Raw genomic sequence first — 16,008 nt, 5'->3', positions numbered from 1 at the left:
TTTCCATTTCCTCTTCCTGTAATGCTTTGGCGAGGATGTTTTGAAGAGATGGTTTTCTAGCTGCGAATTCTTTAAACTTTTGTTTATCGTGGAAGGTTTTAATTTCATCCTCCATCCTGAAGCTTAATTTCACTGGATACACAATTCTTGGTTGGAACCCATTTTCTTTCAGTGTTTGAAATATGTTATTCCAGGATCTTCTAGCTTTCAGAGTCTGTGTTGAAAGATCAGCTGTTATCCTGATTGGCTTACCCCTAAATGTAATCTGCTTCCTTTCTCTTGTAGCTTTTAAAATTCTCTCCTTATTCTGTATGTTGTGCATCTTCATTATAATGTGTCTAGGTGTGGATCTCTTATGATTTTGCACATTTGGCGTCCTGTAGGCTTCTAGGATTTGGGATTCTGTCTCATTCTTCAAGTCTGGGAAGTTTTCTTGTATTATTTCATTGAATAGATTGCTCATTCCTTTGGTTTGGAGCTCTGTACCTTCCTGTATCCCAATGACTCTTAAGTTTGGTCTCTTAATGTTATCCCATATTTCTTGGATGTTCTGCTCATGGTTTCTTAACAGTCTTGCTGAGCTGTCTATGTTCTTTTCCAGTTGAAATACTTTGTCTTCATTGTCTGATGTTCTATCTTCTAAGTGTTCTACTCTGCTGGTAGTATTCTCCATTGAGTTTTTAAGTTGGTTTATTGCTTCCTGCATTTCTAGGATTTCTGATTGCTTGTTTTTTATAACCTCTATCTCCCTGTATAGTTGATCCTTTGCTTCCTGGATTTGTTTGCGTAATTCGTTGTCGAAGTGATCTTTCATTGTCTTATTTTGCTGTTTAATGTCTTCCTTGATACTCCAGATCATCTGAAGCATGTATATCCTGAATTCTTTATCTGACATTCCATTTGCTGCAGCTGTTACCTCTTCTAAAGTTGCGTTGACCTGCATTGCTTGTGGTCCTTTCTTTCCTTGTCTTTTCATACTGCTTGCGTATCTTTCCTGCAGGTGCGGGCGGCGGCTCTGCTCTCTCCTTATTCCAATTGGGGTGTTGTGGCTACCACGCCGGCAGGTCACTGGGCCTGTTCTGGGAGCTGGCGGCGGCTCTGTTCTGCCCCTACTCCAATTGGGGTGACGAGTGTACCACGCCAGCAGGCCACCGGGCCTGATCCGCCGGTCGGTTGCAGGTTTGCCTACCCTGCAGGCGCGGGCGGCGGCTCTACTCTGCCCCTACTCCAAATGGGGTGACGTGTCTGTCGTACCGGCAGGCCACTGGGCCTGTCCCGCTGGTCGGTCGCAGATCTGCCCACCTTTCGGGCACGGGTGGAGGCTCTGCTCTGCCCCTACTCCAATTGGGGTGTCGTGACTACCCCGCCTGCAGGACGCTGGGCCTGTTCCTGGCACGGGCGGCGACTCTCCTCTGTCACTACTCCAATTAGGGTGGTGTTTGTACCACGCCGGCAGGCTCCTGGGCCTGATCCGCCGGTCTGTTGTAGGTCTGCCTACCTTGGAGGCGCGGACGGCGGATCTGCCCTGCCCCTCCTACCACGCCTGCGGACCCCTGGGCCTGATCTGCAGGTTGATCACTGGTCTGCTCACCCTGCGGGCACGGGTGGCGGTTCCGCTCCGCCCCCACTCCAATTGGGGTCACGTGACCACCACACCGGCAGGGCCTGATCCGGGCGTGGGAGAAGGATCTGGTCTGCCCCTACTCCAGTTGGGGTGACGTGTGTACCACACTGGCAGGCCACTGGGCCTGACCCGCCAGGCTGTCACAGGTCTGTTTACCTTGCAAGCGCGAAGGGCGGCTCTGCCCTGCCCCTCCTACCACGCCCATGTACCACTGGGTCGCGGGTCTGCCCACCTTGCGGGTGTGGGTGGCGGCTCCGCTCCGCCCCCTCTCCAATTGGGGTCATGCGGTCACCACACTGGCGAGCCGCTGGGCCTGCTCCGGGCGCTGGCGGCGGCCCGGCTCCTCCCCTCTGGCTCGAGGACAAATTGAGGAGACTCGGGTGACTGTGCCTCACCCCCCCTACCAGGAGACCAACTGCTTATGTCACCGCTGGTATTGATGAAGTTCTCTCCTCCGCCGCTTTCTGCTGACATCAGATCTCTGCCATGTTGGTATCCTATGCGAATGGCAGCATTTCGTTCCCCTTGCCGGACAACCAAAACAACGGGTGAGTCCTGACCGGCCCTCAGCAGGACCCGGACCGAGATGCAGTTTCCACGGGCTCCTAGCCCCGGGCCAGGGAAGTTCCGGGAGCCGGAACTCGGCCGCTCCGTGCTCGGTGTAAGCTCCTATAAGTGTAAGCTCCAAGAAGCAGTCCCCGCGGGCTCAGATCCGGGAGCTGGAATTCGGCTGCTTAGTGCTTGGTGTATGCTCTGATAGTAGCAGGGTCCAAGAAGCAGCCTCCGCAGGCTCCGCAGCCCTGGGCCAGGGCGGTTCCGGGACGGTTCCGGGAGCCGGAACTCGGCCGCCCCGCGCTGGGTGTTCGCTCCGATAAGATCAGATTCTAAGCAGCACCCAGGCGCTGAACCCTAGCAATCTGTCTGCAAGCCGCAGGCGAATTGCAGCCTGAAATTACCTGTTCTATGGCTGAATGAGCTGCGGTCAGTCGAAAACAGGGAAGGTGACGTCAGTTTACCAACATGGTGGCTGCTGGCCTCCTCTGTGGTCTGACCGGTGTGGAGAACCGAGATGGACCGCTTCCTTCCCCCGTCTCGAACCCAGAATTCAGCCCTGAGTACGGTGCTTGCGCGGCTGGCAGAAACTGCAGCACTGTAACCCTGCGTCTCTATCCCAGCGCACGCTGCAGACTCTAGCCGCGGGGCGATTTGCTGAATAAGCAGTGTTACCCTCCGTGCGACAAACCTCTCGCGTTTGAGTCCCCGTAGCCGATCCTCGTGCGATGGAAATCCTTCCTCCAGGTTCCGGAGCACCCGACTATTGCTGGAAATTCCTAACAAGATATCCTTTAGCCGTCCTGACTTGTCATACTCCCACACAGTGAAGCAGCACACGGGGGCAATGCACTCCCCTCGCCGCCATCTTCCTCTCCTATTAGGTCATTCTTAAGACCTTCATCGTTTTGCTGTCTGTACCCATGAGACACCATATATTATAGCACTGTCTTCCGTTAATGGAATTATAGATGCTTCAAAACTCTGAGACTGACTGCAAATTGACAGATCAAAGATAATACATAAGTTCGCTATCTCTTCTCTCCATGGCTCTGAAAAAATGAGTGTTAATTTCCATTTCAATCCACCTTAAAAACTACAAAGACTCTACTTCAATTGGCATGTAGGTATGATCTATAGAGAAGAGAGTTTATAGTTTAAGAAAATTCTTTATATGTAAATCTGGATGTGATAAGTTAGTGATCCATACCTCTCTTGAAAAGGATTCACTTTAGAAGAAAGTCAAACACACAAAAATACATACTGTGTAATCCCATTTGTAAGAAGGGAAAGAAAAGGCAAAACTAATCCATAGAGATAGAAAGCATTTTTGACAATATTAATTCTTCCTATCCAAGAACATGGGAAGTCTTTCCATCATCTAAGGTCTTCTTCAATTTCCTTCTCTAGTGTTCTGTAGTTTTCATTATAGAGGTCTTTAACCTTTTTTTGTTAGATTGCTTCCCAAATATTTTGACGCTATTGTGAATGGGATGGTTTTTATGAAAAATGATGTTCTGATATTTCATGCTAAGTGAAATAAGCCAGTCCCCAAAAGCCAAAGGTTGAATGTTTTCTCTGATATGTGGAAGCTAACCCACAATAAAGCAGAGTAAAAAGTAGAAATTCAGTAGATAAGACAATGAGGAATGGAGGGAAGGGAGGGAGATAGGAAAAGGAAAGACAGTTGAATGAATCAGACATAATTTTCCTATGTACATATATAAAATCATCACAGTGAAACCCACCATTATGTACATCCACAAGAATGGAAGCCTAACTAGAATAAGATATATTCCATGCTGGTATAATTATATCAAAATGGATTCTGCTGTCACAAATAACTAAAAAGAACCAATAAATGAATAAATAAATAAATAAAAATCTGAAAAAGAAAACATTGTTTGCTGAGGTGCAGGGTATAGTGGGATTGTGCAAAGGGACATGGGGGAGTATTTGGGGGTGATGGAAGATCCTTATCTAGATAGGTATGATGGTTTTGTGGATATGCAAAACTTAAAATTCATCAAATGTGGTGCTGTTAATGACATAATTTATATGTCAATAAAGTTGTTTATGAAAGGATTTACCTTCGGAGTCATCAAACTCAGATTTTATTGAGTATTATTTATTGATCCTTAAAATAAGTTTTAAAATACAATTGATTACAGAAGTGAAAAAGTGTGTCTACCTGTAAATTTCTTCAAGGTGAGATATGAGTGAAATAAGATCATGAAAAAACTTCACAAGTGAAGAAAAGGAGATATCAATGCATTTTTGTTAATATGTAGCATATACACAAGAATAACATCTCTTTATCAATGTGGAGTATACCAACAGTAAAACAGATTTTGTAAGTAGTTGTTATTATCTAAAATAGATCTGAAGTGTTCATTGAGAACACTTTCCTAGTGTGCCCCTTCAAAGTAGATAAAAATAACATCACAGTGATAACGTAATACCTATATTCAAAGCTAACTTGTACATCATCTATCAACACTTTGCATTCACTGAAGGAAAATTATACTTCTAATTGTTTGCCTGTATAGTATTTGGCATTTAAATATTGGATTATTTTAAAATTCTGCTGTGCTTAGATATTAGTCACCAGGATGATTCATTTGGAAATCTATCAGGATAAATGTATCAATTATAAAACCTGGTTTTAAATGCTAAATACGCACACACACACACACACACACACACACACCTCTGTTGATTTTGAAGAACTTTTTCCTAATCTATGAGATAGTGCTGTCAAATTCTTTTCTTAGTGGTAAATATAACAACGAATAGGGAAGCCTGACAACTAATTAATCCTAGAAAATATATTGAATCTAATTAATGCCACCTTATCGTGTGTGCATGTGGAACATATGAAGAAAAGCTAAAAACAAGAAAGATTTCTGAATATTTCAGAAAAATTCTTTCAAATGAGTTAGAAATCACTTGCCTTGTCATTTATTATGCATGTTAGTATAATTTTAGGTATTCTCTATTGATGATGCAGGAACCCTTGCATTTATTTAATAGTTATCCTGACCCTTTTATTTTGGATTCATGTTAAAAATGAGCACCTTGTTAGAAGAGGCTTGGTCAGAATGGAGGGAGGGGGTGTGGACTGGTTAGGTCAAGTGAATTCCAGATACAATGAATGGGTTCCTTAGTGATGAATGATGTACTCAGGGCACTAATTTATGTCTTAATCACATCCTTTTCCTCATTACACAGGGGCTCAACCAAAACCCCAGGCTCTGTCTCTGGTTCTGGCTCTGGCTCTGGCTCCAGCTCCAGTACCTGCTCTGGCTCCAGCTCAATCTCAATCTCAGGCATCTGAACAGGCTCCTTTCCTAGGACAGGTGCTAGGACAGGCTCTGGCTTTGGGGCAGGCTCATGGTCTGGTTCCAAGATGATAGTAGGGTCAGTGTCATGAGTGGAGGGTGGCAGAGTTGCTTCTAGCTGGATAACATCTTCCATTGGAATGGCTTCATTCTCTCGGGTTTCATTTTTCTTTGTCATTGGTCTACAAGAAAGAAGGTCCAGAAAAGATCAAGTTAGGGATTTGATATCTGAAATTTCATGTGGAGCCATACACTCTATAGCTTCAGTGACACAGGTCCTTCCTAGACTGTTCAGGATATCTGTTAATTCTGATATTCTGGCTCACTGTCAGATGCTGTATGTCCATTTGGCGGTTCAAAAGGGTTAGGTCTCAAAAATATAATGAAAATTCAAGAATGTCAGAACCGTGTTTAAAAGTTGAGAAAACTAATATCAGGGTGAATTTAATAAGGTCTCTGAGGGCTAAATTCACAGCTGTGATTCATCTTTATCTTTGGTTCCATCTAGCATCACATTTGACACCTGGTTGGTACCCAACACATAGTTATGGAAGCAAGCAGATGGGTGAACAAATGAATGAGTGTGTTCTTCACTAAAGAAACGGGAGAGTGGTCAAGAGCATGGGCTGATGGCAGGGCCACATTATGACTTCTATGATCCCTAGACACTTTTGCCATCATGAGCCTCTTGTTATATAAAAAATATTTAAAATTACGTTTATGACTGTGCTTTTATAAAGACAAGTATGTTAGCATTATATTATAAAAGGTTTTCTTGGATCTAAAAGTGTGGTCTTGGTAGCTAAATGAATTGATGTGCATATGTGCTTAGAACAGAGTGTGGCACACAGGACTCAGTAAATGGTAGCCACTATCATTCTTTTTGTAAAAGCAATGAGTAGAAAGATACCTGTGATATCTGATGCTAAAAGGAGTGCTTATGACTGACTGACTGAAAGAGATATGCCTGAAAAATGTTTGTATTCTAGTGAAGACAACAAGCCAAAAGTTTGTATTCAAGTAATGAGAACTTACTCAAGTTCTGTGGTAGTTTTAGAATTCCTCTTCCTTTCTTTTTCCTTTGCCTTGTTCCTTGCAAAGCACACCACAGAAATGATGATGGCAGCACCTATCAGGGTACCAATCAAGGCACCAACAATGATCCCAACTTCTGGGTCTGGAAGACACAAACAGCTAGATGTTTAGTAAAGGGAAACAAATTGTCATGTCATGTGTGTCATGTGTGTGCTTGTGACTGGTATAGAATATCTGGAACATTCGCATAGCAAGGAAGTAACTCCTGTAGACTGATGGAACAGAAAGCCCTAGAACTCTGCCAGTTGGATTTAGAGTGAGTGAAGCAAGATGACTGGCTTGATTATGTAGCTTAATCCATTGACATTTACACACAAAGAGAAAAATATGCTGAGTTGGGACAAACAAGGTTGTTTTAGATGTTGGGTTTAGAGAAGAAAGTGTTCAGTGTTAATTTATTCAGAAAGAGAGGGAGACAGGAAGAGACAGAGCATGGAGTTGCAATCTAGTCACCAGAAATATGCCTCTGTTGTAAGTAGGGACATTTCACCAGGCTTTCTCAGAGCATAGATGAAATAGGTTCTTAAAAACCTTCAACCTCACATAGTCCATGATCACTGAGGAGCCTTGTGCGTTCTGGCTACTAGGAAGGAATATGGCTATTTTGATAAACCAGCATCTGGTTTATTACATCAGGGTATGGAAAAATTTAATTAGCGTGAGACAATCCAGCTGAGCCCCAGACCTTCAAGCCTGGAGGTGTTGTCCCTGAAAGAACATGTCTGGGTTTTATGCTGGCTCATCTCCATCCACTTCTTCTCAAACAAGGATGGACAGCTTGTATTTTGAGATGGGAGACAAGTTGAATCACTGAATAATTCCTTTAACTTTGGGGAATTAATTTAATTAATAATTTTAAAAGTTTAAAAGTCAATAATTTAAAAAGTCAAATAGTTCTAAACTTCTAACAAAAACAGCAGACCTTCTGCTCCACTCCTCCCCATCTCTGGGTCCCAATCACTACAGGCAAGCACTCTTGATCCTTTTTTAAAAGTACCTTTGCCCCTGTGTTTCTATTGTACTTCTCCTGGAATGTCCTACCTTTTTTGATCTTCATTTTTTTTTTTAAATTTCCTACCCTGGAAATTTAGTTCTTTTACAACATTTCACTCAAATCCCACCACATTCTCCCAATCTATCACAAGTTTTAGTTAAAACAAAGCTTGCAGTATTATGACCACGTAAATACTGCACACAGACAAAGAACATAACATACTACAATTCTTCCTTGTACAACATTTTTAAAAACTTTTACTCAAAGCTAATAATTGCCTTATTTGTGTATTTGTTTGGTTGCCCCCTTTCTTTTCTTTTTTTTCATATTTGTTTATTTTTAAAATGCATTATCCCTAATCCCAAGACTTCCAGAAATCATTAAATTTGATGCCTTTATTTTATTTATCTATTTTTATGTGCTGCTGGGGATTGATCCCAGTGTGTCACATACTAGGCAAGTGCTCTACCCCAGATGTCTTGTAGGTTTTACTTGAAAGTGATATGAGAATGAAGAGTAAACTTCAGGACAAATAATGAAGAAAATTAGCCCCCTGGATGGATCCAATTTGACAATTCCAGGGCTCATAAGTATTGTGCTTAGAGAGAAAGTAAGCACATTTGAACAGGATGATTGAGGTTCAGAGACAACCTGCCTCTACCAGTTACTAACTCAATGACCTTGAGCAAGTAATTTGACTCCCGGAGCTTCAGTGTCTTCCTCAATAAAATAAGGCTAATAATATATTCTGCCTCCATACATAAGATGGTTGGGAGGATTGAGTGAGATAATGCTCATGAGCACCTGGCCAAGTGTTTGTTACATAAAAGTGATTGTGGGTGAGAGTATTATTATTATTAGGGACAGATCTTACCAAATAGTTAAGAATTGGAAAATTTGTGAACTTTGTGTTTGACATAGCTACAGTGTCACCTGAATATACCAATAGCATCATAAAGAGAAATACAGGCTGATACCGTCAATGAGATTGCTACATTTATCAAATATCAATATCTTCTCCCTAGAGATTTTTGCAAAGCTTAAACAATTTGATTAATTTAGGGAACATACTAAGCTTTATGTAAGCATTAGATATTAGGATGAGCATTCATCATATCAATCTATAAATAAAGCACACAAATCTCCAGAGAGGCAGAAACAACCAACCAGAGATCCTAATTAATGTACAGGTCCAGGCTACTAGACTCAAGGAGAAACTGTTAAAGATATATGACCAACTCACGTGAAGAGGTTAGATCAATTTCACAGGAACTATTGCCAACACTGTTGATAGCAGTACACTGGTAATAACCTTGTTCAAAATTTGTCAGATTTCCAATAACCAAAATTCCAGTGTTTGGGTCTGTCAAAACCAGGAAATAGACTATTAAAATATCTTATATAGGTACGTACGAATCATGTCAGTGTAATATATCATTCAATGCCCACCCACTCCCCCATATTGCCCTCCCTTTCATAAGATGTCCAGGGACCAATTAGTTCCCTTGGGCCTGTTCCAAAGGTAGCCCATCTACCACCATGTAGAACTATACCTAGAGCTGGCTTCTGGAAGTTGGGGAGTAGTTAAGACCAGAGGCTTATGTTGGGAGACAGGTATTCTTTTTAAATTCCTCTCCCCCAACCAAGAAAAAGACAATATTGAGCAGCCAGCCACATATGCCATCAGTCAACCCCCCAAACCAGGCCTTGCCAAGGACTGCCAAAGGTGATACTTACTGAAGCTTTCTTTCACTGGCACAGCATTATTTCCCTCGAGTTTATACCAGTGGTACACAGGAGATGGTGTTCCAAAAGAAGAGAGGCAAGTCAGAGAAATACTATGGCCCATTTCTGGTCTTCCTTGGATGCTACAAAGTGGCTTAGAAGGTTTGACTGTAAGGCAATTGCAAAGAGTAAAACTCCTGCCAGGATGCATGGCAGCCTGTGACTACTGCAGTCACTTCTTCACTTTCATTTTGCAGAATATATGTTTATTAAAAATTATATATATAGTGGTATATGAGTGATACATAAATATGTGTGTGTGTGTGTGTGTGTGTATGTATGTATGTATTTATTTATTTATTTATTTTGACTGTTTTCTGATTGTACCACCAGATGGGAGTAGAGCACTTCAGGTGCTGGGACATTCTAGTCAGGAGGCCATTAAGATTCAACTAGTGTCTCTGTCTGCCTCCTCCCCAGATTTATAACCATGAATTTCCGCATTGTGTCTTAAAATATGCCTTTAATAAAACAGCCAAATGTAAGCAAACACTAAACAACTATGAACATAGCTTATACTTGAAAATCAGTTTTAAAGGAAAATAGAACCCTTAAATAACTTGAGATAAACTGTTTCTATTCACTCTAAAAATAGTTCTACTAATACTATATTTGTTTATTCCTTTATGGGTCTTTTTTTTCATTTATTCATCTGGGAGTGACACAAAATGGTTGGGAGATTTGAATTTGCCTGTGTCTCTCATCAGCAGGGGAAACCTATTTTGGGTGTGCACATTACACAGCTATGCAATCTCTATTCTGCCTCCACGCCAAGCATTTATTTATGTACCTCCTGTGTACCTGACATTGGACTAAGTTCCAGGGATATAAAAGTAACATTGGCACATTTCTGAAGTTGGGTAGAGGAGAGTGATGAGGGATGAAGTTAGAGAGTGTCTGGAGTCATACCTTGGAGAGCTTTACAGTCCATGTATTCTAAGAGCAGGGAGATCATGGAAAGACTTTAAACAGGTTAGTGATGATGGTTATTTTAACATTTTAGATGGCTCTCTCTAACATTGGGGGTGCCTAAACCAAGGGAGAAGAGGAGAAAGTTTCAAGAGGTACTAAGCTAGAGGCAACTGTATATGGGGAATGAGGGAAGATTGTGGGATCTATGGTGATTTCCAGGCTCCTAAATTGGACAACTGGGTACATGATCTTGCCATAACTTGAAATAAAGAATGCATGTAGAACAGCAGGCTTTAGGGAAAGGAATGATGAGGAGGAAGGAGTTATAATGAGGGTGGTTTGGTATGTGACTGATTTTTAGCTAATTATGAAAATACCTGGATGAAGAAGCTGGAAAACTGAAACTGAATCTCCCCATTCATCTTACTTTGCACAGCTCATTCTATCCTTAATTATATACACAGATAATGATCAAAAGTTCTATACTTTCCAACTCACCTTCCCTTTTTTTTTTTTTTTTTGGTACCAGGGATGGAACCCAGGGGTGATTAACCACTGAGCCACATCCCCAGCACTTTATATATATATATATATATATTTTTTTTTTTATTTAGAGACAGGGTCTCGCTATGTTGTTTAGGGCCTTGCTAAGTTGCTGATGCGGACTTTGAACTTGCAATCTTCCTGCCTCAGCCTCCCCAGCTGCTGGGATTACAGGTGTGCACCACCTTGACCAGCTCACCATCCTTATCTTTTTTAATTTATTTTTTAAAATTTTTATTTATTTTTTTAGTCATACATGACAGTAGAATGCATTTTGACATATAATACATACATGGAATGTACATACGTCAATCAAATTGTCTGTTCTATTCTGTTGCCCTTACCTTATCTTAATTTGAATATAAAACCCTCCAAAGGCTGATGTTCTCTATCTTAGACAAGTTACATCTTAAATACTCAGCCCTTCATCTCTTAACCTGCAACATGATAGTTAAGAGTAAAGCTCTGGTCCCAAATAGAATACTGGCTCTACAACTTCACCCTAGATGTGTTTGGACAAGTTACCTAACTTAACCAAACCCCAGCTGACTCATCTGGAAAATGAGAATGAGAGAATATCTAACCTCTGGCTGATCCAAATATTCAATAAAATTATGTATATAGAGCCTTGCACATGGAATTCTGTTAGCATGGAGAGTACTAATTTCTGCTACTGAACTTAATCTTCCATCAACTCCTGCTCTATTCAGCCATCTCAAACTTTAACTTCTTGTGCACATAAGCAAGAAGAAAAATGCATCCAGTTATAACTTTGAAACACTTCACTAGTCATATCTTGGAAACGTGTCTTTTGATGAAAAGGATGTTCTACTTAGCTCTTGATTTTATCTTCCTTACCAATGGTTTTCTCAGATGTTCCCAAGTTCCAACTTGGTCTGCCTATCCTGAACTAGGCCATTTGACCAGGAGTCCATTGCAACTATCACTAGAATTTCCACTTTTAAAAAATATGAGTATTTTATAACTGTCCAGCATGATATAACAATTTGAACAAAAATTAAATATGGGTGTTTCCTTGGGAAAAAGTCAGACTTGAACTAATTATAGACAGAAACCTGTAATGACTTGCTCTCATTCCTTGAGCCTAGATTCAAACCCAGATAGGCTTTTTAAACTTTTTTGCTAAACACATCTTTCTTTTATTTTTATTGACAAAACAATTAGTGAATCACTTTGAAACAAGTGCCAAATCTACATATTTTCCAAAACTACTGAATCAAAATTGAATTGACATGTTATCTGGTTAAAGTCCCCTGTAGAACCTAGATATTTCACTGGCAAAGCCATTGATCTACCCTTTAGGTTTATTGCTTTCAACAGAATTGGTGTTGGAAGAGAAGTCTTACCTCAGAAAATAAATGAAATTGCTTCAGTGTGTTCTCAAACCTTCTCTAAATTAATCATTTTATTTTTATGTGCCAAATTGCAAAAGGGAGATAATGCTTATTCCAAATGCACACAAAATAATTATTCAGACTTGACCTGGGTATTTTTCAGAGATTGATTTTCCAAGGTTGTCATAACTAATGGAAATCTTTCAAATGAATGTTCATCCAAACCACCTGGTTCTTTGCTTACTGCCATTTCCTTCACCTAAATTGTACCCTGCCACCTCAGCCCCTTTTCTGCATGACACACTCTTGCACATCCTTCAACAGTCAGCATAAAAGTCTCTTTCCTTAATAAGCCTTTTCTAGTTCCCCTTACACAGCTTTTTGTTCTTTTTTTTTTTTGTACCAGTGATTGAACCCAGAGGCGCTCAACCACTGAGTTTCATCCCCAACCCTTTTTATTTTATTTTATTTTATTTTGGACAGGCTCTCATTAAGTTTCTTAGGGCCTCACTAGTTCCTGAGGCTTGCCTCCAACTTGTGATCCTCCTGCCTTAGCCTCCTGAGCTATTGGGATTACAGGTGTGACCACCACACCTGGCTCCTTTCACAGCGTTTAGATCTTTTCCTTGTGCCCTTACAACTATCCTCTCACACCTCCAAAGAAAGCTTTTATGTTACATATTTGTCTCCTTCACTTGATTGAACTTTTATAGGTTTGGGACCCTATCTTTTACATCTTCCCAACTTCATTGTTAACCACTGTTACGGACACATGTGCTCAGGATTTGATGAATTAATTCATGAATGCACAGGTTGTATATGGGATTGGTGTTCACTGCTGGATGATAAAATGTCTCTGAAAGACACTTTACTGCAAAGAGCTACCATTAAGGAAGCATGAATATCTTTTTCCACAATTGGTCTCCCATATCCACCTATACCCACCTTGCTAAACCCCCAGTAGAGCAAGCAGAATAGGTGCTCATATGCAATGAGATTTGATAATTGCAAATACTCTCTGCATTTTAAAGATAAATTAGCCAGGGTCTGGGGATGTGGCTCGGTGGTAGAGCACTTGCCTTGCATGTGTGAGGCACTGGGTACAATTCTCAGCACTGCATTAAAAAATGAATAAATAAAATAAAAGTTAAAAAAGATAAATTAGCCATGTTGAAATTTCTGGAAAGGCTAAATTTGTAGGATGGCTTGTTTTTCACCCAATGAATAAAGATACAAATTTTGAGACTTCCTGAACAAAGAAATCTATAGACCCTTTAGTCTCTTTCCTTGCCTGGGTCCTAGCTGAATGTAAAGTCATGAAACAGTCATGACAGGAATTAGCTGACTCAAAGACTCATTGGAAAGAATAACTCACAGGAGAGTTACCCTCAACTTCTTAGAGAAATTGATTTGAATCTTCTGAAGCTTAAATTTAAGAACATCAACCTTCTTGTCTAAGTTTATCTCAGGGCTCTTTCCAAGTCCTTTCTGAAGAAGCTTTGCCTCTTTAGATTGCTTCTGCTCAGAACACTCTGGAGTCAGGGAGAAACAAAATAAGTTAGAGAATTAATCTCTCAAATTATTTGAACATTAAAGAGCTCTTTAATCGCTTATATCTCATTTTATCTTTACAACAAATCACTAAAGAAGACAGGGCAGTTATAATCCCATCTTACAATGACCAGAGAAAAATGAACTGATTTGCATGAAATCACTGAGTACAGAATAAGGTCTAGAACTTAGGTCTTTTGACTCCCATCTTGATGCTTTGGCACTCATACCACACCATTTAGTTCCCATGTATATGGCTAGTCTTTCAAACTAGAACATAAACTCTTTTCTCTTTCTCTGTACCCCTATGCCTAGCACAGTACTCAGCAAGGTAAAACACAAAGGGTTGAACTAATCCAATCTTAAACAATAGCTCTTGGGTACTTTTCCCTCTTTTCCAGGTGGTTAGATGCAGTGGCAAACCTCATGGTAAACATTAGCTGTACTTGTATGCCATCATATCAGTGGCAAGCTAAGGCAATTGTGAGCAGTTCTCCTAGGTATGCACCTTGTTACCAATTGCTGCTTCTCCAAGCAACTCTTATTACTGATTTGATCTAATGCATCCTTTTGTATGATGTATATACATAGTTGGAGAAGAGCAATGACTACATGAACTCCATTTAGGATTATTTAGAAGTAGGAAATGCTTAGTAAACTGGGTAGGCAGTAAGTGTTGCCAGTCCTTTCCTTCCACCCTTTAGTAATTCCCACTCCCAGGCCCTGCAGGGTTTAGCCCCCATTGTCCTGTCAGATAAAAGTTGGAAGGATCACTAGAGATCACCAAAATTTGGAGCTCTCTAAAGGCAGAAAACATGTCTCCATCACTTATGATGACCCTATCCATCCTGGGACAAAGTTGGCAGTCAATAAATCCTGAATACAAGGAACTACTCCAAATTCATTTTGAGAGCAGATATGACTTGCTTAACATCATATAATGAATATATGTATATACAGAAGTTCTTAACAATGGCCTAATGTGTGTTCCCTTTTCCAAATAGCATGAGCATTTTTAAAAGAGAAAATCCTGCCATTAGGATTTCATGGAATTGTAGTAGACTTTGGAGCAGTAATAATGTGACATTTGTCTCCTCCAGGTAAGTCTGGCTCTAATTGGATGGAAGTTCCCTCTGAAATAGTTGCTTGTGATCATTTGGGGTGGACAGTGACTTGACTCATCTGTTCTCATTGTATTCTTCAGAAATAGAGTTATCTGGAGTTTGGATTATCTACTGTTGTCATTTTGACAGCCCTTTTTGTTTGGGAAATTGCTTCTACATGTTTTATTAATGATTCCTCAGTGCTCTTGTACAGGTTGAGTTGGTGGTGTGTCTCTGTTTCCCCGGTAATGAAAGGAACAGTAAGTATATTTATCCCCAGAGATCTGTTTAGCATCATAACTAGGTACCCTGGTCATTCATTGTCCTGAGTTGCTCCAAGAAGATAAAAGTGTCCATACCTAACACAGTGACGTGCAGAGTGCCTTGGTTATTGCCAACAAAGTCTGGAGGGTTGTTGACATCACAGGTGTAAATTCCACTGTCTGCTGGCTGCATACGCAATATAGTGATAGACGCATTACCTGGAATGGTGGACCTTATAATTCGATCTTTGAATTGTCCAGAGGCCTGACCTTCTCCACCTTCAGAATAGTAAACCTAGGACAGAAAATAACAGAAATGAGAACTAGAGAGTGTCCATGACTAGGATAAGTTATCTGGAAGCTCCTTCTATTCATATTACCTTTGATAAGAAGCAGCATCTTTCTTCTCTGGGGAATAGGTCTCTGTGACCAAGGTTTTGTCAGTTCATGGGGGAACTTAATTTTCTTACAACTGTTCACAGTCATTACCTCAGATAAACTCTGTAATGTCATCTTGGCAGGAGCTTGTATGCCTATTCTAAGAGGAGGGGACAGCTTGGAGCTGACATGATTTAACTCTTAAACCTGGTCTAGGAGATCAAAATGCTCACGTGCTGAGTCCTCCTGAAGGAAACTTGTTAAACAGGACCAAATGTCTGATGGGAAATAAAAACTGTCATTTTTTTTACCACTTCATATACTTAAAAAAATTTAGTTGTAGATGGACACAATATCTTTATTTTATTTATTTGTTTTTATGTGCTGCTGAGAATAGAACCCAGTGCCTCACAAATGCTAGGCAATTGTGTACCACTGAGCTACACCCCCAGCCCCACTTCATAAACTTTTGATTTGAGTTTACCTTACTCAATAATAGTATCTGATGTCTC

General features: G+C 40.6%; 1 protein-coding gene across 1 annotated transcript in view; it reads right to left on the bottom strand.

Annotated features, from left to right (window-relative positions):
• Nucleotides 1-4,359: 4,359 nt before the first annotated feature.
• Nucleotides 4,360-16,008, bottom strand: part of Vsig1 (V-set and immunoglobulin domain containing 1) — a 31,807-nt gene continuing 20,158 nt past the window's right edge. The window contains exons 3-7 of the mRNA XM_046420855.2: nucleotides 15,215-15,413; nucleotides 9,344-9,499; nucleotides 8,850-8,969; nucleotides 6,553-6,694; nucleotides 4,360-5,699 (exon numbers count right to left, since the gene is read on the bottom strand). Of these exons, the coding sequence (XP_046276811.1) occupies nucleotides 5,372-5,699; nucleotides 6,553-6,694; nucleotides 8,850-8,969; nucleotides 9,344-9,499; nucleotides 15,215-15,413 (945 nt within the window). The 3' untranslated portion in view covers nucleotides 4,360-5,371. The remainder of the gene's footprint in view (nucleotides 5,700-6,552; nucleotides 6,695-8,849; nucleotides 8,970-9,343; nucleotides 9,500-15,214; nucleotides 15,414-16,008) is intronic.

The sequence above is a fragment of the Marmota monax genome, unplaced genomic scaffold (assembly GCF_021218885.2).
Source record: "Marmota monax isolate L192 unplaced genomic scaffold, Marmota_monax_Labrador192_F-V1.1 WCK01_AAM20220418_F8-fsc00050, whole genome shotgun sequence".
Taxonomy (NCBI): Eukaryota; Metazoa; Chordata; class Mammalia; order Rodentia; family Sciuridae; genus Marmota; species Marmota monax.
The sequence above is the reverse complement of the archived record's forward strand: the minus strand, read 5'-3'. Positions and strand labels throughout refer to the sequence as shown.